The sequence below is a fragment of the Notolepis coatsorum genome, assembly GCF_963971535.1.
Source record: "Notolepis coatsorum genome assembly, chromosome: 3".
Taxonomy (NCBI): Eukaryota; Metazoa; Chordata; class Actinopteri; order Aulopiformes; family Paralepididae; genus Notolepis; species Notolepis coatsorum.
The window spans coordinates 83,455,880-83,483,340 of record NC_140167.1 but is presented as its reverse complement, the minus strand read 5'-3'; the positions used below and the strand labels follow the sequence as shown (position 1 = coordinate 83,483,340).

The 27,461-nt window shown below is 43.6% G+C and overlaps 1 protein-coding gene across 1 annotated transcript in view; it reads left to right on the top strand.

Annotated features, from left to right (window-relative positions):
- Nucleotides 1-27,461, top strand: part of alg6 (ALG6 alpha-1,3-glucosyltransferase) — a 139,012-nt gene that overhangs the window by 30,378 nt on the left and 81,173 nt on the right. Inside the window, exons 2-7 of the mRNA XM_084310150.1 lie at nt 6,273-6,357; nt 6,534-6,623; nt 11,721-11,809; nt 12,464-12,546; nt 12,713-12,777; nt 13,500-13,685. Of these exons, the coding sequence (XP_084166276.1) occupies nt 6,273-6,357; nt 6,534-6,623; nt 11,721-11,809; nt 12,464-12,546; nt 12,713-12,777; nt 13,500-13,685 (598 nt within the window). The remainder of the gene's footprint in view (nt 1-6,272; nt 6,358-6,533; nt 6,624-11,720; nt 11,810-12,463; nt 12,547-12,712; nt 12,778-13,499; nt 13,686-27,461) is intronic.

The window sequence follows — 27,461 nt, the reverse complement described above, 5'->3', positions numbered from 1 at the left end:
ACCTACTGTATTGTTGCAGATGTCGCTTCACACCCCTCTTGAAGACAGCAATAGTGGGGGAGTTTTGGATGGCCCTGGGCAGAGAGTTCCACAGCCGGCAGGCTGTAGACAGAAAGCCATTCTGTGAATAGGAACCCTTTCTAGGCTCATAAACTGAGAGCTGTCCAGACCGTCGTGGACCTGGCCACGCAGGACAATGCGAGAGCATAAATATCTGGGGGCAGATCCATTTAACATTTTATACATATGTCCCAGTTTCAGAAAGGAGACCCTCTGCTCCACAGGGAGCCATCCCACCTCATTGAAGTGACATGGCTCATATATGTTATGATGAATTGAAAATGGGGGACCCTGATGTAAACAAGACGAAAGTCTTTCTCTGGTCTGCATCCCCTTAACAATTGTATGTATTGAGCTGTACTGTACTGTACCCATTCTGCAATCTGTTAATAAAGTTTTCAATCAATCAATCAATACACTGAAATCCTCCCCTCATGGGGACCGGTCCCCATGGGGGGAGTGATTTCAGTTATTATTATTTGTTGAGAGTTGGGAAAATGTCAAGTGGTTTTTGTGTTAACAAAAAAATATAATGATTTTAGCAGTTAAAATCATGTCTCTAGACCCTTTAGAAAGGCTGGATCCCATCAGGCTGTATACAGTCATTGGTCCCCCCGCATAAACCTGTGTGTGTGTGTGTGTGTGTGTGTGTGTGTGTGTGTGTGTGTGTGTGTGTGTGTGTGTGTGTGTGTGTGTGTGTGTGTGTGTGTGTGTGTGTGTGTGTGTGTGTGTGTGTGTGTGTGTGTGTGTGTGTGTGTGTGTGTGTGTGTGTGTGTGTGTGTGTGTGTGTGTGTGTGTGTGTGTGTGTGTGTGTGTGTGTGTGTGTGTGTGTGTGTGTGTGTGTGTGTGTGTGTGTGTGTGTGTGTGTGTGTGTGTGTGTGTGTGTGTGTGTGTGTGTGTGTGTGTGTGTGTGTGTGTGTGTGTGTGTGTGTGTGTGTGTGTGTGTGTGTGTGTGTGTGTGTGTGTGTGTGTGTGTGTGTGTGTGTGTGTGTGTGTGTGTGTGTGTGTGTGTGTGTGTGTGTGTGTGTGTGTGTGTGTGTGTGTGTGTGTGTGTGTGTGTGTGTGTGTGTGTGTGTGTGTGTGTGTGTGTGTGTGTGTGTGTGTGTGTGTGTGTGTGTGTGTGTGTGTGTGTGTGTGTGTGTGTGTGTGTGTGTGTGTGTGTGTGTGTGTGTGTGTGTGTGTGTGTGTGTGTGTGTGTGTGTGTGTGTGTGTGTGCACTACCCATCCCAGTTAGGACAGCCGAATCCCCTCCAATCTTTCGCCGTCGACTAAAGACTCACTTCTTCAACCATTATCTGAAATGATTAAAAAAAATCTAACCGTGACTAACCTTACTGTCATGCACTTGTCCTAATAAACTAACCTACACTGTAACACGCAACACTTTGATGAACATTGTTACTCAGCTGATAGAGTTGTACCCTTCTTGCTGTCTTGTCGTACAGAACTTGTAAGTCGCTTTGGATAAAAGCATCAGCTAAATGACTAAATGTAAGTGTGTGTGTGTAGGTGTGTGCGCGCACCTTGTAGAATTCCACACATAAGAAAGAAAGATACTGGGATGAATAAACAAAATAGGAAATAAAATGTAGAAATGCATGCAATACATAAATAAATATGAATCTCCATATATGAAATATAACATTTAGATAAGGTGCTACTGAGATGTTTTGGTGAGTTCTTTGTTTTTTTGTTGAAGTTGCCCTTCTTAAAAATGCATGAACATTCACTGATAATTGGTCTGTAGTGGAGTCTACAAGGTCTACATTGCCGGACCATGTAGAATCCGGACCTTGTAGACTGACATAATTCTGTGCATAGTTTAGTCTACACAGGCCATATTTCAAATAATCAAAATCTTACTTCATTCATCTTAAACATTCTTGATTTGGGGGATTGGTAGTTCCCATGAAATCTGAAGTTGTTCAAACGACAACAGCGATCCACCTTGAATTAAATCACACAGCCGAGTGAAACCTTGTTGGATGCGTCAGTCACGAAAGGGGCTACTTAATTAATTAATCCAACCCACTTTATTTATAGAGCACATTTAAAAACAACAACGTTTACGAAAGTGCTGTACAAGTCCCACAACATAAGATAAAAAAAAAAATATTAAAAAAAAAATATTAAAAAAAAATATTTTTTTAAATTTTTTTTTAAATTTTTTTTCGAAGCTTCGAATTAAAATCGAAGCTCGGCCCCGAAGCTTCGATTGCCAAAAAAAGCTTCGAAGGTCAGCCCTACTATAAGATGATGTGATGTCTTTAGAAAGCTAAGAAAATCCTTGTTTCAATAGTATATGAAACTCAAAATGCCCTTTGTTATTAATGTTTCACATTTTGTTTATCATTTTGGAAATAAATTCTATTTGAATAAATGATATTTTTGAAAGCTAACCTCACCTTTTAATTGCCAAATAATAACATACACTCTTACCAGGGGTCAAAACAATGCAATTTACTGCTTTTTATATAGAAATAAAATGTATATTATGCATAATTGAGTTTGGAATTTTGGCCCGGCCCCCGAACATATTTTCAGTTGCTCATTCGGCCCCCTGGGAAAAATAATTGCTCACCCCTGCTGTAGACCCTGAACACTGTAGACCCTGAACACCACAGACCCTGAACACTGTAGACCCTGAACACCACAGACCCTGAACACTGTAGACCCTGAACACCACAGACCCTGAACACTGTAGACCCTGAACACTGTAGACCCTGAACACCACAGACCCTGAACACCACAGACCCTGAACACCAGAGACCCTGAACACTGTAGACCCTGAACACCACAGACCCTGAACACCACAGACCCTGAACACTGTAGACCCTGAACACCACAGACCCTGAACACTGTAGACCCTGAACACTGTAGACCCTGAACACCACAGACCCTGAACACCACAGACCCTGAACACCACAGACCCTGAACACTGTAGACCCTGAACACCACAGACCCTGAACACTGTAGACCCTGAACACTGTAGACCCTGAACACTGTAGACCCTGAACACTGTAGACCCTGAACACCACAGACCCTGAACACCAGAGACCCTGAACACCGTAGACCCTGAACACCACAGACCCTGAACACCACAGACCCTGAACACCACAGACCCTGAACACCGTAGACCCTGAACACCACAGACCCTGAACACCACAGACCCTGAACACTGTAGACCCTGAACACCACAGACTCTGAACACCGTAGACCCTGAACACCACAGACCCTGAACACTGTAGACCCTGAACACCACAGACTCTGAACACCACAGACCCTGAACACCACAGACCCTGAACACCACAGACCCTGAACACCACAGACTCTAAACACTGTAGACCCTGAACACCACAGACCCTGAACACCACAGACCCTGAACACCGTAGACCCTGAACACCACAGACTCTGAACACCACAGACTCTAAACACTGTAGACCAGGGGTGGCCAACCCGCGGCTCGCGAGCCGCATGCGGCTCTTTGCCCGTCAATGTGCGGCTCTTCCATCCATACATTTTTTTTTTTTTTTTTTTTTACTTTTTTTCTTTTTTTTTTACTTTTTTTTTTTATGTCACTCATTCCATAAGGACGTAGAATAAACATTTACAATTTTTTTTAAATGGTCCATTTGCATGTTCTTGGTATCTGAATCTAGGGACATATATGGATCAGTGTCAGAAATAGTGTGTCTGTTACTAGGCTTGAGTAAATTGTAATGAACCAAAGGAGAATATCAATTCTATTTAAAAAAAAAAATTATCTTTGACTGTAAATAACACCATGCTAAAATTGACCAGACCTGAAAAATCTAAGCAAATGAATAAAGGGAAGATGATTAAACAGAAGGTTTTGTAGATACAGTACTGAATTCTGCCATCTTTTTTATAATGTAAATTTCTCCACCATTTTTCATCATATTGCAACACCGTTTTTTGCAAGACACGTTCACAGAAAGGTAGAGAAACTAACTGCGTTCTGTTTTATGGCAATAACGTTCAGGTTTGTGGGAGATAATCCCAAAAAATAAGAGAAATTAAAAAGTAAATCCAGAAGTCAGATGATTGACAGGGGCTGGTGTGAGCTGGGTAGGGTCGTTTTTCGAAATTTGAAAGCCCTGAGTCTCTTCCTTCAAAAGAATACACTCACTTTTGGCTGTGCCACTTCCTCCTGTCAATATGCGCCGGTTTCCGACTCAATGCCCTGAGATTTCTATAATCTTATATTTCACTAATAACAGTTAAAATAATTGGTAAACAAACATAATGCTGAAAATATACACTTTTACTGTATATCTCGGGCTTAAGAGGTTAACCCTGTGAGGCCCAAATTAAAAAGAAATTAGCAACTTCAGAGGCCAGAGGGTGGGACATATAAACACATTTACTATCAAATAGCATTGTGAGGCTGAACAACAGGACCAATTGACTATACATGTGCTTAAAGGGGAACTATCTTATAAATGGCTTTTTTCAGTGTTTACCATTGTTTCTTAGCTATGTGGACTTATATTAATAGGATATATGTCTCTAATTCTCATATTGGCGAATTCTTCCAATTCTCCTCTCACAATATTCACCCTCACTGAACTGAGTCATCTGAAAATGTGCATATCTGTGATGTCAGAGATTTCTCAGCTGCATAATAATGTGGCAGTTGATGTGGCAGTTGGCACCAGGCCACACAGTGGTTGGAGCCCAGCCTCAAAACGGCTTAAGATCTTGAGGTAGAAAAATGCGGTTTTTAGTACTTGATTAGAAATACAAAACAATGCATTTTTTTTGAAAAAAACCTAGGTGTTCCATAGACTCACAGGAATTGTGTAAAAGTGCCCAAATAGTGAAAGAAATAGTAAAATATTTCCCCTTTAACATTTTTTAAATAAACATTATTTTTTTAAATGGCTAAAAGTGATTTTGTAATTTTGCAACCGTGGGTCTCACAGGGTACTTTTAACCCTGTGAGGCCCAAATAAAAAAGACATTAGCAACTTCAGAGGCCAGAGGGTGAGACCTATAAACACATGAAGGGTGCCGTGACTGAAAAAAAAGGTTGAGAAACGCTGGTATATGGTGTGGCTCTTTGTGGTACCACAGTCATTTTTTTGTGGCTCTTAGTCTCTGACTGGTTGGCCACCCCTGCTGTAGACCCTGAACACCACAGACCCTGAACACCGTAGACCCTGAACACCACAGACTCTGAACACCACAGACTCTGAACACCACAGACCCTGAACACCACAGACCCTGAACACCGTAGACCCTGAACACCACAGACTCTGAACACCACAGACTCTAAACACTGTAGACCCTGAACACCACAGACCCTGAACACCGTAGACCCTGAACACTGTAGACCCTGAACACCACAGACTGAACACTGTAGACCCTGAACACCACAGACCCTGAACACCGTAGACCCTGAACACCACAGACCCTGAACACCACAGACTCTGAACACCACAGACCCTGAACACCACAGACCCTGAACACCGTAGACCCTGAACACTGTAGACCCTGAACACCACAGACTGAACACTGTAGACCCTGAACACCACAGACCCTGAACACCGTAGACCCTGAACACCACAGACCCTGAACACCACAGACCCTGAACACCACAGACCCTGAACACCACAGACTGAACACTGTAGACCCTGAACACCACAGACTGAACACTGTAGACCCTGAACACCACAGACCCTGAACACCGTAGACCCTGAACACCACAGACCCTGAACACCACAGACTGAACACCACAGACCCTGAACACTGTATACCCTGAACACCACAGACCCTGAACACCACAGACCCTGAACACCACAGACCCTGAACACCACAGACTGAACACTGTAGATCCTGAACACTGTAGACCCTGAACACTGTAGACCCTGAACACCACAGACCCTGAACACCACAGACCCTGAACACCACAGACCCTGAACACCACAGACTGAACACTGTAGATCCTGAACACCACAGACTGAACACTGTAGACCCTGAACACCACAGACTGAACACTGTAGACCCTGAACACCACAGACCCTGAACACCACAGACTGAACACTGTAGACCCTGAACACCACAGACTCTGTACACCGCAGGCCCTGAACACTGCAGACCCTGAACACCACAGACCCTGAACACCACAGACCCTGAACACCTGTGGAAACAGTGTTCAAGAAATATAACAAGTGAATGTGTCTCCGCAGGGGCAGGGAAACCACCCATGTTTGGCGACTATGAAGCCCAACGACACTGGCAGGAAGTGACCTATAACCTCCCTGTCAAGGACTGGTCAGTCTGCATCAGGGCTGTCAACGAATATTCTATATTCTATATGCAAATGAATAATCGAATTGTTAAAAAAAACGTACAAAAGTTGATATTTGAATTGTGTGAATTGAAAACATATGATTAAATGCATGTTTGACTTTATTCAGGGTTTCAATTCTGTGTTGTCATCCCTCCAGGTACTTCAACACCACTGATAATGACCTGAACTACTGGGGTCTAGACTACCCACCTCTCACCGCCTACCACAGCCTGCTCTGTGCCCACGTGTAAGTCTGACAGCCTACCATGCCCTACTCTGTTAATGTGTAAGTCTGACAGCCTACAATGCCCTACTCTGTTAATGTGTAAGTCAGCCTACCATGCCCTACTCTGTTAATGTGTAAGTCAGCCTACCATGCCCGACTCTGTTAATATGTAAGGCAGCCTACCATGCCCTACTCTGTTAATGTGTAAGTCAGCCTACCATGCCCTACTCTGTTAATGTGTAAGTCAGCCTACCATGCCCTACTCTGTTAATGTGTAAGTCAGCCTACCATGCCCTACTCTGTTAATGTGTAAGTCAGCCTACCATGCCCTACTCTGTTAATATGTAAGGCAGCCTACCATGCCCTACTCTGTTAATGTGTAAGTCAGCCTACCATGCCCTACTCTGTTAATATGTAAGGCAGCCTACCATGCCCTACTCTGTTAATGTGTAAGTCAGCCTACCATGCCCTACTCTGTTAATGTGTAAGTCAGCCTACCATGCCCTACTCTGTTAATGTGTAAGTCAGCCTACCATGCCCTACTCTGTTAATGTGTAAGTCAGCCTACCATGCCCTACTCTGTTAATATGTAAGTCAGCCTACCATGCCCTACTCTGTTAATGTGTAAGTCTGACAGCAGTAATGCCACTGCTTCAGTAAAACTCCATGCCAGTGCTTCAGTAAAACTCCATGCCACTGCTTCAGTAAAACTCCATGCCAGTGCTTCAGTAAAACTCCATGCCACTGCTTCAGTAAAACTCCATGCCAGTGCTTCAGTAAAACTCCATGCCAGTGCTTCAGTAAAACTCCATGCCACTGCTTCAGTAAAACTCCATGCCAGTGCTTCAGTAAAACTCCATGCCAGTGCTTCAGTAAAACTCCATGCCACTGCTTCAGTAAAACTCCATGCCAGTGCTTCAGTAAAACTCCATGCCAGTGCTTCTGTATAATACTTTGATTTACCCTTGATGTATCAAAGACATGGATTGTAGTTCTAGACTAGTCCTGGACATGGAAGGAAATGATGATCTCTATTGAGCAAACATTCTTAGTCCAGAAATAGACTTATTCCATGTACAGTATGTGACCAGCATTGAACTGGTCCTACAGAAACTGCAATGCATGTTAGTGGCTAACCGTGAGTTACTGATGAATGAATCAAGCCAAGTCAAGTGGTCCTGTGTGTGCCAGTGTAAATTAGTGACAATGGGTCTCATTCCCGAACGGATTTACGACAACAAATTTCCTCTCAGGCAGATTTCTGCCCATTTAAGACATATTAGCGCTAGTAGCGCAATTCCCCAAATTTTCCTGAGATCGGATTTTGCCGTGGCTGAGCAGAATTTAAGAGTGCTGAGGAGCACACTTATGATTGATTGACTGATTGAAAATTGTATTAACTTGACAGACTGTGTTCTCCGTTCGTAATGGCTTTATTTGGGAGGAATCATAGTGATTCCTTCATGTCAACCCTATACAGGCCTCCTTGGAATTAATTACTTAATCATAATTAAAATAAATATGACAATATTTTTATGATAAGAAATTACGCGGATGCCAGAAAAATAAATAATATGGATTCATCTGATCACAGGGCAGCTGGATTAACCATATCTGAACCAGCTATTTTGGACAAATAATTACTTTAATTACTCAGATATTCAAACACAATTATGCAATTATTGTGAAATGATAATAATTATTTAATGCCTTCTGTGGAATTTGTATTTATTATTAGTTACATATCTGTTTTAATGATTAATTATACATTTGAAAGAATGCAGGTCAACATGCAATATATCCCATTGATTGGACAGACCTTTGTTTGATATAGCTATAAACCTGCATTCCTTCGAATATATCATTAATCAATTAAACTGATATTGAAATACACTATATAGCCTATACACCAACACTGAAATGACGGTGGATAAATAAGAACTAAAGCTAATCGTGTGGAAATAGACTGCATTAATATTCCATAAATCTTGTGTGCGCCAGTATAGCCTACGTGTCTAATGAATGAACAGTATATAGCAGGGGTAGGCAACCTTAGGCACGCGTGCCTGCATAGGCACGCGGGGGCATTTGCATAGGCACAGGGGGCAGCAGTAAAAAAAAAAATGTTTGCTTTGAAATATTATAGTGAAATATTTTGCACTGTTTGTTGTCGCATTTATCTTGTTGAAATCCTCCCACAGGTTCTTTTTACTACCACATATTTAATTGAGACCCTTTATTTGTTTATTATTTCAATTTAGCTGGAAATACATTGCTACATCATTCAGTAACATTTGCAGAGCCTTATAACAAAAATATTATTACGGTCACCATTGTGACCAGTGGGATTAATCAACTAATTTTATTATTTATTTTTCTATTTCATTGAACATTGCACATGTTAAAAGCCATATTTTTTACTCAAAATGTGAGTATTACCAAGTCAACTTGTGTTCTTAAAACAATGACAATAAACATAGTTTTATTAGGTTGAAATAATGTGGTTGTGTACTTATTTTTCTGGATTATTATGGATTGAAAACTGAAAACCTTAATGCACAGTAACTGAACTCAATATTTTTAAGTTCTGGTAACTTATTATTATATATTTTTTACAGTGTAGTCTTGCGATCAATCAAAACTTATTTACACGATATACCTCACATTCACCCTCCATTCACATCCTGGTGTTCTCCATTAGGCCTGTAGGTGGAGCTATGACAGCACACGTACAGTACACACACCGATGGTGTGTGATGTGTCCAAAAATGAATGGGCAAATGTGAGTGAAATGGTCGCACTGTATGCAGCTGTTTGTCTGCATTGCATTCCCCCCCCCCCCCCAACTCAGATTTAGGGTTGATACAACCATCATAATAATATTGTTAATAATAACGATAATGATGTAATAATGTAAAAATTATCATTAAAAATACCTGATTATGAGAAAAAATATTTACGATGCATGGAATATTGTTGAGGCACACTAGTTACAACTATATTTCAAACAGGCACTCCATGTCAAAAAGGTTGCTGACCCCTGGTATATAGGCTTATATTATTCAAATTACTTGTTTCATTAGGATTTAGTAGATACTATATGCTCTGCCCTACCTATGTACAGTACACATATTAAGGCCGCCAGAGTCGGGCGTACCAGCGGACTGCATGGTGGACTGTACTACGGTCTATGGGGCTGGCAGTGCAGTATATTTGCTGCTCTCCTAATAAAACAAGTCATTAGAATATATAAGCCTATACTGTTCATTCATTATGCGCGTAGGCTATACAGTACTGTGTGTGTGTGTGCGCGCTCGCTGCGGCAGGTGCACCACGAGCTGTACTATATATGATGACAAACGATACATTAATCTAATTTCATTTTGATCGGCTGCAAAGCGCTTCCGCATATCGGCAACCATTTTCACACGGCTGCATCGTCTGTTGCATTCTAATGAGCTGGACAGGTGTGTCTAACTATTGACTTTTTGCGATTTCATCTGCACACTTCCCTATTGGCTGCCTATAAGGGCCTAACTTGATTAAACAAAACAATAAATCTATAAAGCCCTGAGGAGGCTGAAACCGGCTAAAACATACGTTGACGCGTCTGTGGCTGCTGCTGTATGTCGTCTGGTGAAAGGACTGAATGTCCACAAGGTCCGTTCCAATAATACCCCAAATGGGTTTATTTACCACATAAGTACTGCATGCACCAATTGCATGTGATATGAAGTAAATGCCAAAGGTACCTTCAAAAGAACAAACAAACACTATACACTACACAAACAATAACAAAAAAAAATAACACTCCTATAACAAAACAACGTGCCGTGTCGACGTGACGTGACGGTTGAAAACACACCTGGTTGTCATCAGTCCCATTATCCACTAAGTAGCCACGTAAGTCACCTACTGGTGAGCAATGGGAACTGATGCCATAAACCAATAGCAGGCATGGCTGTCTACAGGCAGAAATCAACACAAATGCATAAAAACAAAACCAATGCATAAAATATAACACATGGCACTACAACCATGTAAATTGGCTCTTACACTGCCTTTATAAGGAGCTTCGGACGGGGACGCGCGTTCATGTTTCAGACTGGTGAAATTCCTCATTGCGGCATCTCAGCTCAGACAGTTTGAGACACTTAAGACATCTTCCCCACGTGTTGGGGACTCGGAGTGAACTTGTCGTAGATTCTGTCTCAGTCGGTTCCAAGATAAGTCTTCCAAGAGAACTCTTTGGAAAATATTCGGGAATGCGACCCATTGTGTTGCTGTGTGTTACATTGTGTTCCTGTGTGTGACAGTGTAAATTAGTGACATTGCTGGTGTCAGAGGTAGGGCTGGGCGATATAACGATAACGATAAATATCGCGATATATTTTAATAATCAATATCGAATATCGAAATAAAAAAAAAATCGAAAAATCGTTTTTTTTTATTTTATTTTTTTTTTACCTGCAACAGGGCAGTTTTAAAACCAGAGACAGTGGACAGACTTGTCTTTCTTGCCTGCAACTTAAAGTAATGGCTTTGCTTGTCCAAATGACAATACTGACCAAATTCAGATTTCTTTTTCTCTTTTGTTTGCTTTCTAATTTAAAATACATTTTGAAACCGTCTGTACACAGTAGGCTATGTGTGCTAGCAGAACTAGACTCCAGTCACGAGTCACAGTGCACATGTGCGGTGGTTTGTCCACCAAAAAAGCGCCAAAAGATCGAAAATAAACTAGCAGAGCCAGAACTGTTCAACTCCTCTGGAGCCACAGCCAGCAGAGAAGCCGGTTTACTTTAGCTTTTAAACCAGCTGCAGCCTGAGAACTGGAGTGTGAGGGGATGTAACACTAAAGATGGCGGCAATGACAAAGAATTGCTGCAAAATAAACATACATCTGTTGTTAAAAAAAAAAAAAAAAAATGTTTTTTTTTTTTTTTTTTTTTTTCATTTTTTTTATACTTATAACAATTCGATAATTATCGATATCGAGAAATAAAATAAAATTATCATATCGTTATCGCGATATGATTTTTTTCCATATCGCCCAGCCCTAGTCAGAGGTGCTTTGCATCTAAAACTCTCTGTCCACCGACTTGTGTGTCCCTGCAGAGCCAAGCTGATCAACCCAGACTGGGTCGAGCTCCACTCCTCCAGAGGCCATGAGAGTCCTGAACACAAGCTGTTTATGAGAGCTACAGGTATAACAGGCTGTTTATGAGAGCTACGGGTATAACAAGCTGTTTATGAGAGCTACAGGTATAACAAGCTGTTTATGAGAGCTACAGGTATAACAAGATGTTTATGAGAGCTACAGGTATAACTAGATGTTTATGAGAGCTACAGGTATAACTAGATGTTTATGAGAGCTACAGGTATAACAAGATGTTTATGAGAGCTACAGGTATAACTAGATGTTTATGAGAGCTTCAGGTATAACAAGCTGTTTATGAGAGCTACAGGTATAACAAGATGTTTATGAGAGCTACAGGTATAACTAGATGTTTATGAGAGCTACAGGTATAACAAGCTGTTTATGAGAGCTACAGGTATAACAAGATGTTTATGAGAGCTACAGGTATAACAAGCTGTTTATGAGAGCTACAGGTATAACAAGCTGTTTATGAGAGCTACAGGTATAACAAGCTGTTTATGAGAGCTACGGGTATAACAAGCTGTTTATGAGAGCTACAGGTATAACAAGCTGTTTATGAGAGCTACAGGTATAACAAGCTGTTTATGAGAGCTACAGTTATAACAAGCTGTTTATGAGAGCTATTTAGCTCATTTACAATAGTAGCAGAGACGATGTTAGCATATGTTTTAGTGATGTGCTATTTCCCACTCTGTTTCAGTGTTGGTAGCAGATCTGTTGATCTTCATTCCTGCTGCTGTTCTATACTGTTTCTGTCTGACTGATGGCTCATCGAAGAGTAAGGTAAGTCCAGTACCAACATGTTGGTACGTTTAATGGCAGATTGTCACATGTCCTCCTCACAACAGAACGATAAGATTCAAGTAAAAAATCATCAGAATGCCCCCCTTTTTTTTTATATGAAGCCTAATGTCTTCTAACCAGTAACATGGTCTGTCTGTTTGACCAGGTCTGTACTCTCCTCTGCATCCTGCTCTACCCAGGATTCATCCTCATCGACTACGGACACTTCCAGTATCCTTTATGAAGTGATGGCTTCCTGGTGCTTCATGTTTTTTAATCGTACTAGTGTGAATGTGTTTATGCTAGTGTTGTAAACAAAGTTGATTAATGTGTTAATTAATGGTGTCAGTCTGGCTCTATAGGCTGTACTGACCTTAACCTAGTCAGGTATAATGGTGTCAGCCTGGCTCTATAGGCTGTACTGACCTTAACTTAGTCAGGTATAATGGTGTCAGCCTGGCTCTGTGCTGACCTTAACCTAGTCAGGTATAATGGTGTCAGCCTGGCTCTGTGCTGACCTTAACCTAGTCAGGTATAATGGTGTCAGCCTGGCTCTGTGCTGACCTTAACCTAGTCAGGTATAATGGTGTCAGCCTGGCTCTGTGCTGACCTTAACCTAGTCAGGTATAATGGTGTCAGCCTGGCTCTGTGCTGACCTTAACCTAGTCAGGTATAATGGTGTCAGCCTGGCTCTGTGCTGACCTTAACCTAGTCAGGTATAATGGTGTCAGCCTGGCTCTGTGCTGACCTTAACCTAGTCAGGTATAATGGTGTCAGCCTGGCTCTGTGCTGATCTTAACCTAGTCAGGTATAATGGTGTCAGCCTGGCTCTGTGCTGACCTTAACCTAGTCAGGTATAATGGTGTCAGCCTGGCTCTGTGCTGACCTTAACCTAGTCAGGTATAATGGTGTCAGCCTGGCTCTATAGGCTGTACTGACCTTAACTTAGTCAGGTATAATGGTGTCAGCCTGGGCCTGGCTCTGTGGGCGGTGCTGGGCCTGGGTCTGGGCTGGGACGTGCTGGGCTCCCTGGCCTTCTGTCTGGCTCTCAACTACAAACAGATGGAGCTGTACCATGCGATGCCCTTCTTCTGCTACCTGCTGGGGAAGTGTTTCAGACAAGACCTGAGAGGAGCTGGGTGAGCTGTCTGTCTGTCTGCCTGTCTGTCTGTCTGTCTGTCTGTCTGTCTGCCTGCCTGTCTGTCTGTCTGTCTGTCTGTCTGTCTGTCTGTCTGTCTGTCTGTCTGTCTGTCTGTCTGTCTGTCTAGTCTGACAACTCTTCTATTCTATTCTATTCTATATAAGATTAATCTACTGGGATAATAATGAGACCAATCTGACAACTCTTCTATTCTATTCTATATAAGATTAATCTACTGGGATAATAATTAGACCAATCTGACAACTCTTCTAGTCTATTCTATTCTATATAAGATTAATCTACTGGGATAATAATTAGACCAATCTGACAACTCTTCTAGTCTATTCTATTCTATTCTATATAAAAGGATTCTACTGGAGTAATAATGAGACCATGCTAGCAGAGATCCAGGCTTGTGTTTATGTAGTAACAAAGCACCAGGGCATGTGTTAGCAGACAGGGGGGTGGGGGTGGGTGGGGGGCGACTCTCCCACCGTGCCCAGGCTCCTCTGCTATTCCTGGGAGGGCAGCTCCTCCAGCCGCCTGGCAGACCCTGACCTCCACGCCTGCAGCTGATGCGGCCGCTTTCTCTCTCAGTTTATCCACAGAGGGTCAACAGTGTTTCCCACACATTCCTGGGTTATTTGTGGTGTCGGTGGGAAAAGCCAGGGTGCTGCTGGTGGTTCAACGTGAGGTCTGAGGACTCGGCCCGGTGCCACTCGAAATACCTAAATAAAGTACTAATGCACCACAGGATAACAGGTACATAACGTACGTTGTGTTACAGCCATAAGTTATATATTTATATAACGTACACTGTGTTGCAGCCATAAGTCATATATTTACATACTGTACATTGTGTTACAGCCATAAGTCATATATTTACATAACGTACGACATACGTTGTCTTACATCCATAAGTCATATATTATTTATATAACGTGCGTTGTCTTACATCCATAAGTCATATACTATTTATATAACGTGCGTTGTCTTACATCCATAAGTCATATATTTACATACTGTACATTGTTTTACAGCCATAAGTCATATATTTATATAACGTACATTGTGTTACAGCCATAAGTCATTTTATTAGTCTTTATTAGTCTTTATTAGTCTTTTATTCTTTATTATTATTATTATTATTATTATTATTATTATTATTATTATTATTATTATTATTATTATTATTACATTTTTTTCTTGTTTAACTGTGGATTGTGTGTTTCTTGTATAATGGTATAAATAATAATTTTGTGTAAATTAGGTTGTACGCCGACCATTAAGTAAATACTTGTTTAGTTTAGGAATAAGGGGCAGGTAACTATAAGATTTATTCTTCTTCCTGCTCCTTTTGTCCATGGTATGATATTGATGATTGTGTATGAACTATGAAGAAACTCTGATTGTATTGATTCCATGTGGCAAATAAAAACTCTGAATTGAAAATATATTTATATAACGTACGTTGTTATATATAGTAGGGCTGTCTTAAATACTTCGAAGCTTTGAAGCTTCGTTCGATGGCACAAGCTTCGAACATTAAAAAAAAAATCGAAGTAAAATAGATTTTTTATTTTTTAAATATTTAAAAAAAAAATCTGCCTCCAAAATCTTGCGCCTCCATTCCAATGAAACGAAAGTAAGCGGCGCCTTCCCGCCTCCATTCCAATGAAACGAAAGTAAGCGGCGCCTTCCTGCCTCCATTCCAATGAAACTAAAGTAAGCGGCGCCTCGACTCCACCTCTCTACAACAAGCACGTGGAGATTATCTGTGTTGAAAACAACAAGGACATGTGCAGCAGACATGTCGACGAAGAAGCGAAGCAATGCCGTTTGTTATTTAAGACTATGTCGGATAGATTTGTGTTCATTGTGCTGCTTTTTTAAAGTGTCCCGACCCATATAAAAATATGTCTTAATAAAACGTGCTTAATTAAGTCGAATTCTGCCTTTGTCTCTATCAACTACATATAAATATTTATATAATTGTTTGCTTGATGGATGAAGATTGCAACATAATTATGTAATGTCATGTCGTTGGCTGTGAGAGCAGCCCCACTGCACCCAGGCAGCGCAGCCGAGTGAAACCTTGTTGGCTGCGTCACAGTCATGAAAGGGGCTACTTAATTCATTAATCCAATCCACTTTATTTATAGAGCACATTTAAAAACAACAAAGTTTAGTCCCACAACATAAGATACAAAAATAAAATTTTAAAAAATTATATATATATATATTTATTTTTTTGAAGATTCGAATTAAAATCGAAGCTCGGCCCCGAAGCTTCGATTGCCAAAAAAAGCTTCGAAGGTCAGCCCTAATATATAGTGATATATTTACTGTACATACTGTACACATCGTATCGGCAAAAGTCCCAAACAAACGCAGCAGCCGGGAGTTGAACCAACAATCTGGTTCAAGAGTTCTCTCACCACTATCTAACTATGATTAGAGTTGAGGTTAGTTTTAACGTTCACTTAATCGTTGCATAAAGCACAGCCCGATCTTGTTTAAAATATGTATATAAAGTACTAATTGACCGCATGTTATAGCCAGTTTACGTATTGTATCTTTTCATTTTTATTTATTCGTACATGGAATTGTTACAGTCCCAACCGTACATATAGTTCTCTTAATATGCTCCACTAAATTCCATGGCCGAAAGGAACAGGAAGAAGAAAATTCTTATTGTACCTGCCCCTACATTCAGGAATTTCACAGGTATCGCAAATGTAACCTGTGTAAGTATTACAATTAAGTACATATAAGATAAGATATTCCTTTATTGATCTCCTTGGTGAAATTCCTTTGCCAAAAGTTCAAGTTTTGTTTTATTTGTCACATATAAGGTACATGTACATTACAGTGAAATGCTTTGTTCTGTATGAGCCTCCTGAGATTGTGCTTCATACAGTAAAACAATAAAGACCAAACACTATACAAAATTTACAATATACAACAAACAAACATTTTACAAAATGGAAAACAAAATGTTGTGCAGTGTTATGGTGTCGTGTTTAAAGTTTAATGTGAATGTGTGGATGTTGTGTGCAATGAGTGTAGAATGGATGAGTTAGTGTTGCCTAGAGCAGTGGTTCCCAAAGTTGGGGTCGCGACCCAAAGGTGGGCCGCGAGCAGCCACGGATGGGCCGCGAGATGATTTAAAAAAAAAAATAAAAAAAAATAAAAAAAAATAAAAAAAAAACTTTTTTTTATTTTTTATTTTTATAGTTTTTTATTTTTTTATTTAATTTTTTTTTGTCAGACCACTGAACTTAGAAGCAGGCCAGGACAGTGTTTCTAGTTGTATTCTAAAATTATATTCTATTGTATTCTAAAATGTGACTATATGGTTTTATATTAACTTAATAAATAAACAAAAACGAAAAATCTACTTATTTCAACGAACATTTCAAACTAAATAACAGATTATGCACATAAAACGCTGAAAACAACCGAAGCAACAATAGTATTTTAATGAGGCTATTATTATTATCATTATTATTTTGCAACAAGTTAGCCCTCTCATAAATAGCACATATAAATGAATAACTAACTTGAACTAACTTAATAGGATTGAAGTGATATTTGGCTAAAAAAATCGGTCGCCTGAAAAAAAAAAAAAAAAAAAAAGCCAGACGATGTGCATTGGGCCGCGGCTCTCTGACGCCTTATTTTCTGGGCCCCGGCCTGAAAAGTTTGGGAACCCCTGGCCTAGAGCAGGGGTTCTCAACCTTTCTGCTGCCAAGGCACCCCTGTGTTCAATAAAATATTCCAGGGCACCCCTACATACGATAAAGACTTTTCCGGTCCTGTCTTTTTCGCTACAATGATGACAAAAGTGCTTGCTTTCAAAATAATGTTTATTTAAGAAACCGGGAAACACATTTGTGTGTATATGCAGGCTATATAATGCATTATTAACAGGTGTTTCAGGTCTAAATGGCTTAGTACTGTTGACATTACACTGCTTGTAGTAGTAAATCAAATAGCATATTTCTTTAAATAGAATTACAGAAAAGTATCACTAAAGTGCTATCTGTTGCAGCTGCACACTTTTCCATAAAAATAGCATATTTGGATAAGTGTGACTATTTCTCAAACTGAAAATCATGTATTTTTTTTAAATACAGAAAAGGATCACCAAGTTACCATTTCTCAAAAAATATAAATAAATACAGAAAATAAGCACTCGTTCACTCAGTGGACATTTCTAGCTCAATGTGAGGTCTACTGCTGCTGGATAATAATACGGTCAATACGTGGGGAGATCTTTGACAAGGCAACATGCATGTCATCCTCAAGGCTCAACTTGGCCCTATATTTTGTTTTCAGAGCTGTCATGGATGAAAAGCCAGCTTCACACAGATATGTGGTGCTGAATGGTATCAACACCTTAACTGCTGCATCATGAGATACTTGGTACTCAGCACCACACTCAATTTCAATGAGTTCTTCCAAGAGTTTGGATGGAGATGTGTCAGGAAGCTTTGTCTCAATGTTGTCTGTAAAGTTTTTTTTTATCCAGAGTAACTTGGTGATCCTTTTCTGTGTTTTATTAACACCAAGTTTCATAATGATTTTCAGATTTTGAGAAATGGTCAAACTTATCCAAATATGGTATTTTCATGGAAAACAGTGCAGCTGCAACAGATAGCACTTTAGGGATAATTTTCTGTAATCCAAAAAGGATTAAAAAAAAATATATATATTTTATTTTATTTATTATTTTTTAAATCTCAAGGCACCCCTGGCAGCTCTCTGCTGCACGCTAGGTTGCCGCGGCACCCCTGTTGAGAACCGCTGGCCTAGAGTCCACACTGAGCATCCTCAGTAAATATATTACTCATGGCTATAACACAGTGTACATTATGTACCTTTCTTCACTTTGTTTACGTTTTCTGATAAGAATGATGGACAGACATGATCCACTCAGGATGGAGTTATACAGACCGACATGGTGTCATCCCAAAACATAAACAAAGTACTAATCGAAGAGGGAAGAGCATTTCCCATAATGTGTTCCCTGAGGGGGTCCGTGGCCTAATATGTAGTAATTTGGGGGGGGGGGGTCCTAAACACCCGACATAAGAAGCCCTGTTGAGTCAGTTTGGGGGAATCTGTTTGCGGTGGGTCTGTCCATAGATATATCATAATATATAAACACTAGATGACTTACTGCTGCTGCTGGCCAACGGAGACGGACGTTGCCACATGGCGGCCATCTTGCGTCGGTGGAGCATGCCCACTCATAACATGAATGTCTATAGTGCATGTACTATTGAAATAACCATAGCTTGTGTTGTGGCTGAAGGTTGTTTAACACAGCAGGAGACGATATTTCCAATTGTAACAAGTAGGTAATTTATTTAAGAAAAGAAGTTCTTAACAGCAAGAGCTATGGGTCGAGCAGAGGATCACCACAGCTTGAACAAAAAACACTCTACCCTCAATCCCTCTGCCTGTCCCCTAAATCCCCTCTCAGTCCTGCCCCCCCATGACAGATATGATGACGTATCATATCATGTCAGATCTGACATGACGTACATTAAGATGATACGTAGATTTAACATCGGAGAGAGATAAGAACATTAAGAACATGAAGAGAGATAAACAAGATATGATGTCCACACACGATATGATGTAAAACATTTAAGAACATTGAAGAGAGAGTGAGATGTGTGTGTGTGTGTGTGTGTATGTGTGTGTGTGTCTGTGTGTGTGTGCGTCTGCGTACAGACGTATGTGTATTGTATGTGTGTATTGTGTCACAGGGAATGTGTGTGTGTGTGTGTGTGTCGGTGTGTATGTCTGTGCGACTGTGTGTGTCTGTGTGTGTGTGTGTGTGTGTCTGTGTGACTGTGTGTGTCTGTGTGTGTGTGCTGTGTCTGTGTGTGTGTGCTGTGTCTATGTCTGTGTGTGTGTGCTGTGTATGTATGAAAGAGAGAAAAGAACAAGATATGAAAGCGATACGATGTCCGAGATTACCAGCACACAACGTGCCGTACTGAAATGTCCCTCTGTCCAAGTTGTTTTAAGAACGTCAGCCAGACCGTCTTTCAGCACTGCTAGTTGACCTATATTAAACTAGTCCACCCCATACACATTTTCCCCAACATTCCCATTGACATTGTCTCTTCCATAACATTGAGTCCCAGTGTCCATCGCTCAGCCCCCCTTCCATGCCCACGCCATAGTCTCCTCACCGTATTGCCACAAGTCACATTTTGCCAATACAGCAACCACCACGCCACACCTCCAGTCCTCGTAGAAGCATGTCCCCATGCCTGGACGGGAGGCGCTGGTACCGACCTCACCACGTGTCCCCCCATCTTCGACGGGAGGTGCCCATCTTGCCCACTGCGTTAGCCCCCCCCTTTGTCCCTCCAGTCCCCAGAACCGATCCCCAGACCACTTCTTCTCAATGCTTCCTCAGGCTCAGAACCGACACTCTGCCGATGCCCCTTCCCATTCCGGTTTGACCAGGACCACAAGTAAAATAAACAAAAAATAATAAAAAAATAAAAAACAATGCAATGATTTTCAATGGTTGCAATCTCTATGCCGAAGGATCATTAGAAAATCAGACTAAAATTCCTAGTTAAAGGAATAAACCAACAAAACTGCACTCAGACCATCCCCCGTCACTCTTAAAGGAAAGAACCAACAAAAAGAAAATGTCCCTACCTCACCATACCCCTAATCCTCTATCCCCTCGTCTCCCTCTAAGGCAGCATAAAGCTGAGGATATGGCCCGATTTGTGGCTCAATCTCTTTCTGTCCCACCATCAGCATTTGGCTTGTTACGTGTGAAGTTACCAGCCTACCCAAGAGAGGCATACCACAACAGAAAAGGAGAACCAATATCAACCCTGCCACCCCAATGGATATCCCCGTCTGCATCACTATGCTTCCCCACTGTCCCAATCTTTCCAACACCCCACTCCCCCACCATTCTTCATTCCGGCCAGAATTCCCCCTCAACTCCTCCCTCAAATCCTTCAGCTTAGCCATGGCCTCGGAGAACTTTCCCCCTGGCCCCACATTCGTCGGAATGAATGTGCAGCAGTACTGTCCAAACATGGAACAGACTCCACCCTTCTCCGCCATTAACCAGTTCAGAGCCTGTCTATTCTGCCACGCCACCGTACTGGTCGCGTGCATCTGGTCCCCCATTGCATCCAACGCCTCCTCGGTGTAGTTGAGATACCGCTGCTGATTGTAAAACAAATAGTTGATCCACCCGGTGTTCTTATTGACCGATATCCATGGCAGAATAGACTCAAACCCTGCCGCAATCTCATTCTTAGCCATGAACTCGGCTGGAATGCCCCTTGGCTGTCCTATGCTGTCCAGATACACCCTTGGGTCTGCCTTGTAGCTACGCTTCGTTCGAGAGATAGGAGACTCAGAAGGTCCTTCCGTCACTGATAATGGTAGGACCACCATTGGCATGATCGCCTGAACCCGGGCACATCTACCTGACCAATCTAAAGGAAGTGTATTCCTCAACCTCCTACCGCCGCAGAGCCAGTATTGGTCCGCCAGTGCCATATCCTGGACATGAAAAGGGCAAGCTACAGGCCGTGGGTTGGTATCCACTCCCTTTAACACGACCCCGTGTCCACACTTTCCTTCTTTCGTGCAGTTAGTCGTGATGCTCCAAATAGTAGTGCACCGCCCCTCTGCCACCTCCCCTACATCCCGGGTCCCCTCCTTTTGCAAGCACTCGAAATCCTTGGTCAGCCATAGTTTGACACCTCTGGGTATTGGCAACCCCGTCGCTACCCCCTGCACACGTACATCCAATTTCCTACAACGTTCCCGCATAGTGACATCCTTGAAATCCGTGACGTTTCCTGCCGCCTTAAAACGACTAGAGCCGAGAAACCCCAAACACTCTGCCTCGCACCAAGGGCGACTATTATGGGGCCCCTCCCATGCCTCTGCGTCCCTGTCACACTGAGCCCAACTGAACTTCGTGCCCTTCACCAGCAGCCTATCCGGACGTGCCTTGGAGCAGACATAACAATCCTCTATCTGATTCTGCGCGCTCGTGTACTGGACCCACTTAAACCACTCATTCCCTAAAGCCGCTCTATACATCGGGTCAGCCTCCGGGTCTTCCTCGTCATAGTCATAGTCGCCCCCATCTTGTTCCCCGGAAGGAAGCAAACCCCTCAACCTGGCCCAGAGTGAGCCCACTGAGTCCCTCAACGTTCCGGCTGTCCTCTGGAACATATCCTGTCCCCCCACCTCTTCCGACTCAGTGTCATTGACCTCCCTTTTTCCCCTCACCCCTGTCCCCTGTGATTGGTTCGGGACAGGCTCAACTCTCCTATCTACCCCCACAACCCGATCCTCGTTAGTATAATGGTAAGTATCCCCGCCTGTAACGGGGGAATGGTCAAAATCAAAAACATGCCCTTGCGGTCCTACGGGAAACACCCCTTTTGGTTGTAGTCTTATCTTCTCCCCCCCTTCCTCGATGGAGGGAAGAGGGGGCGCCTGATTCTGAGCCTGGTCATGAAAGCCTGCTGGTACTTGAGCCTGAGCGGGACCCCGTGGGACTCCTACCCACTCAAACCCGTCATCCTCAAGGACGGGTCGACCGTGACGGTTCTTAATGACGTCGTTGTGCCCGGCCGACCGTTCGCACACTGCTGCCAACATCTGCGGGAGCATCAGCAGGCACTGCACCTTCCAGTTGCCGTCTCGGACCCTCCATGTCGGGTTCTGCATAACTGCGATCGATTGTATCCCCCAAGAGATCGCCGCTGGCCTTTATGCAGTGATTGAAGTGGAACCAGGTCGCTGATCCTTTGACTTGGACTGCCGTTCCAGTCGATCGGATCACCTCGTACGGGCCCTCTCTCCGGGGTGATGACCACTTTCTCTTGTGGACCTTTACGAAGACCAAGTCCCCAGGGATCAGTCTCGGTTTGGTGGCTTCCTTCTCCGCCTCCTTCACCCCCTTTCTCTCCTTTCTCTGCTCCTGTCGAAACACAGCTTCATGTATTTTAGTCACTTGCTGAAGATATTTTTTCAGATCTTGCTCAAAAATATCTAATGCCGGGCCCCTAGCCAGGTGTCTAAATGGCGGTGCTGGCATGCTGCGGCCTGTAAGCATTTCATGCGGTGTTAGCTGTGTTTGGCGGTTTACGCTGCTTCTAATAGCCATCAGAGCAAGTGGCAAAGCATCAATCCAGTTAAGCTTAGTTTGCATACAGATTTTCAACAGTTTGTTTTTAATGACCAGATTGGCCCTTTCCACCTTCCCCTGCGACCCGGGACTATAGACACAGGAAAGGCGCTGTCTTATACCTAATTTCTGCATCAGCCCTTTAACCACCTTGTCGATGAACTCGCGGCCATTATCGCTTTGTAATATCGTGGGAATTCCAAATCTCGGAATGACCTCGCGACACAGGAACTTGATCACTGTGTCCGCGTTCTTGTGTTTAGATGGAATGGCCTCAATCCAGCGACTAAAGCAGTCCTCTACTACCAGGAGGTATCGTTTGCCCTGCACTGGCGTTATCATGTCTGTATAGTCCATAATCAGATGTCTGAATGGTCCCTCAGGGAGGGGTGTGTAAGCCGCCACTGTCGGTACTCCTTTGCGCACATTGCCCTGTAAGCATGTTAAACACCTGGCTAGTGTAACGTCAATTTGTGCCTGAAGCTTTGGGGACCAAAATCCCATTTTCGTGATTCGTTTCAGGGTCTCTGCTCTTCCACAGTGATCAACACCATGAGCCTCAGGTATCACTAAGGACAGAAGATCGATGGAGGCGACTATCAAACCGTTATGACTCCTCCACAGACCATCTGCCCCCCTTACAGCCCCCCTCTCCGTCCACGACTGTTTCTCGGCCTGCGTGGCTGAGTCCTGAAGATCACTCAAATTATCCTCAGTTACCTCAGTCGTCAGTTCGGCCGCAAACATCAGAACAGCCGTGGACGGCACCGCAGCCGCCGCCTTCGCGGCCTCGTCCGCCGCGTTGTTTCCCGTCGTCACAAAGGACAGGTCTTTTCTGTGTGCCTGGCACTTTACGATAGCAATGCTTTTGGGCAACTTTACAGCCTGAATAAGCGCCACAACCTGCTTGTGGTGAAGGATCGGTGAGCCGTCCGATTTCTTAAAGCCTCTTGCCTTCCAAATGGCCGCGAATAGGTGGCATACGCCATGCGCATACGCAGAGTCTGTAAAGATGTTAACCGTGCGATCTTTAGCTATTATGCATGCTTCTGTTAGTGCTATTAGTTCTGCAAGCTGGGCCGAACATGGTTGCATGCATTGTTCGGCCTTTCTTGTTAGTGTTTCTCCGTTAGGTTTGCACTGTACGACGGCGTATCCTGACCTTAAATTTTCCCCCTCCCGATAGCAGGACCCATCCACAAAAAGTGAGAGTTCTGCTATCGCGAGCGGGTCGACTCCCAAATCAGGACGGAGTTTCACGAAAGCCTGTACCTCCACCTCACACTCATGCGGTTGACCCTCGCTCGGGAGTGGTACCAGATCCGCCGGGTTACTGCCGTGGCATGTTTTTATCGTAACGTCCGAGTACTGCAGGAGCCTCATGTAAGCCTGTTGCCGTTGGCTGGTCAGAACAAATTTGCCTCTTTCAATCAAGTTTGCCAATTTGTGATGTGTCCAAATGCAAATGTCATATCCCATTGTCATGGCCGTTGCCTTCTCATACATCAAATGTGCTGCGGCCAGGGCCTGATAACAAGGTGGCAGACCCTGCTCCACCGGCGAAAGAGCTCTAGAGTAATATGCTATCGGTTGTTTTTTCCCACTCCCCCCCTGTGTTTGAGTCAGGACAGCTGTCGCATGCTGCGCTCTATGTGAGACGAATAGGTGGAAACACTTCTCATAATCCGGCAGCGCCAGGGCAGGGGCCTGTAACAACAGACGCTTAATGTTTATGAACGCGTCCTCCCCCTCCTCGGTCCATGTCAAGGGAGCGCGAAGCTTGTCTGTACCCGCCTCTTTTATCATCATCCTCAACGGCGCTGTCGCTATCGTATAGTCCTCCACCCACTCAGAGCTGTACCCAGTCATCCCTAAAAACGTCATCATCTGTCGGACCGTCAATGGCCTAGGTGCCTTGGATACAGCTTCGAGTTGCGTGGGTGAGATGTTTTTTATGCCCTTTTGAATGACGCGAGACAAGTACTCAACTTTTGGCTGGCAGTACTGCAGTTTTGAACGGGATGCCTTGTGGCCTCCCACGGCTAATCCACTCAAAACTTTGATGGAGTCCTCATGGCACTGCTGACGTGTATCCGAGCAGATTAGAATGTCATCTGCATACAGTAAAACCGTGCTGAGTAGTGTGTCGCACACTCCTTGCAAGTCTTCCTTGAGCGCCTTCGAGAAGTAATGCGGCGAGTGCGCGAACCCTTGTGGCAACCGGGTGTAAGAGTATTGTTTCCCCCTGTGGGTAAAAGCAAACAGATACTGAGACTCTTTTTCCAATGGAACACTGAAGAATGCCTGCGTGAGATCAATGACCGTATAGTACTGCGAGCTACTCGGGATGTTTGTCAGGAGGGTGTGTGGATTAGCGACTTCCGCCTCTGGTCCAGACACCACGTCGTTCACCGCCCTCAAATCGTGTACCAGTCTGTACCTAGCCCTGTCCGCCTTTAGCACTGGGTGGATAGGTGTATTACATCTGGATTTGAAAGGGACGAGCACTCCCCCCTTTAACAGTCCCTCAATCTGATGTGATATAGCTTCCTCCGACTCTGGCTTCATTGTATACTGTCTGATAAAGGGTGGTCTACAACCCTTCTTTAACCTGACCTTCACTGGCTGTGCCGACAATATTAGACCCACATCTGTGTCGTGTTTTGACCACAACCGTTCCGGGGTGCGCGCCAACATGTCCTGTTCCAGCAAAGCATCCGCCTCTGGAATAACGCAAGGGTCTCCTGGTAATCTGATTACTTGCGGTTTTGCCAAAACTGAAAAGGAAATCATTATTTTTATGAAACTCCCATCTGCGCTGTTCCAAATTAGCGGAGATTCCGTGGAGACCCACCTTTGAGTCTCGGATTCCTGTATCATTGAACCTAGATGTTCGGATTCGTAACCAGGATTTATTCTCAGAGTGATGTGTGGGGCGGCGTCTCTTAGTCTATGTTGTTCCCGTAGATACTTACCCGTGTTAACCCTCAACGCCGCGCCCTGTCTCCCTACAATTATCGTAGATGAGTTAATCTGCACCTGCTCGGGCTGTCCCTGCAACCATGCCTTGTTCCTAACTAGGTCACTATTCGTCAAATATTGTAGTGTGCAATGTGCCTCCATGTTTGTTTGTCTAGACTGAGGCAGTTGGGTTTTCAGAAATGGCTCCCAGGGGGCACAGACCCTTTGCAGCTCTGCATCTATGTTGCCCAGCCAGAACACAGTGGCCTCTTTCTCCCCCGTCCCTTGTAGCATCATTTGGTACACGTCTTGTTCAATTTGAATCCCCTCAGGCGTACATAGGATTTTACAGCCTAGTTTACACATTGCATCTCGTCCCAAGAGATTGCGCGGGGTGCTGTCCGAAATTAATACAGGTATTGTTATGGTCTTGTTGTTATACGTCATAGAGATTGGATCTGATGTGGGTATTAATTGTGTTTTTCCCGAGAATCCGACCGTCCGAACATACTGTCCAGACTGGGGTAAGTGAGCGGCGTATTTTTGCTTTATGCAGGAAAAACCTGCTCCAGTGTCTGCCATCATCTCTGTTAATTTGCCCTCCACTAGGACCTGCAGAATAGGTTCTTGCTCAGCTCCCTTGGAAACCACAATCATTTGATTTCCCCCCGTCGCATTCTCTGGGCACCCCTAGTGATTACCCCCCTGGTTTCGGGGCCCTCCTGTCTCCCCCTGGTCGTGGGGCCCTTGTGACTCCCCCTGGCGCACGGGTCTTCCATACTCCGAGCCGGGACGGTATGGTTGCCTACATCTCATTTCCCTGTGTCCCTGCATGCCGCAGTTCCAACAGTGGAAACGGGGAAACTGTTGTTCGTTCCCCGGTCCCTGTGTAAACCGTGGGCCTGATTGCCCATTCCCTGCCTGCCGCCTGGACGCCTGGTTCTGTGAACTATAGCCATAACTTCTCACTACCTGAGGTGCAGGCGGGGGTCCCTGGTCCTGCATGGGTGGAGAGGTAGCAGATGACACCATTACTGCCTGCAACCTCCTTTGGGGCTGCAGTTGTTGCTGAGTTAACTTCCTTGCGTCATTTCTATCCTGATCCCTGACTTTCTGCTCCTGAGCCCTTTGCTTCTCCACACTATGTGTTACATGTGCACAGAACAAAGGATAAGTCATGTCCATTAACCCCACCACGTCTTCCAGTCTATTCTTAACCACCTCTGGAAGCCCTCTCATCACACTTTCTCTAAACATCGCTCTCTGCAACGGGTCAATTTCTGGGTTGTGTCCTAGCTCACCTCTCCACTCCTTCAGTACTTTGTTCACATAGGCGCCAGGCCCTTCCGTCTCCATTATGGGGTTGCCTGCCAGTTTTGCCGGATTAATACGTGATGGATATTGATTCCTCTCTCTCTAAACACATGCTGAGTGAGGGTCTCTCTCTCTCTCTCTAAACACATGCTGAGTGAGGGTCTCTCTCTCTCTCTAAACACATGCTGTGTGAGGGTCTCTCTCTCTCTAAACACATGCTGTGTGAGGGTCTCTCTCTCTCTCTCTAAACACATGCTGTGTGAGTGTCTCTCTCTCTAAACACATGCTGTG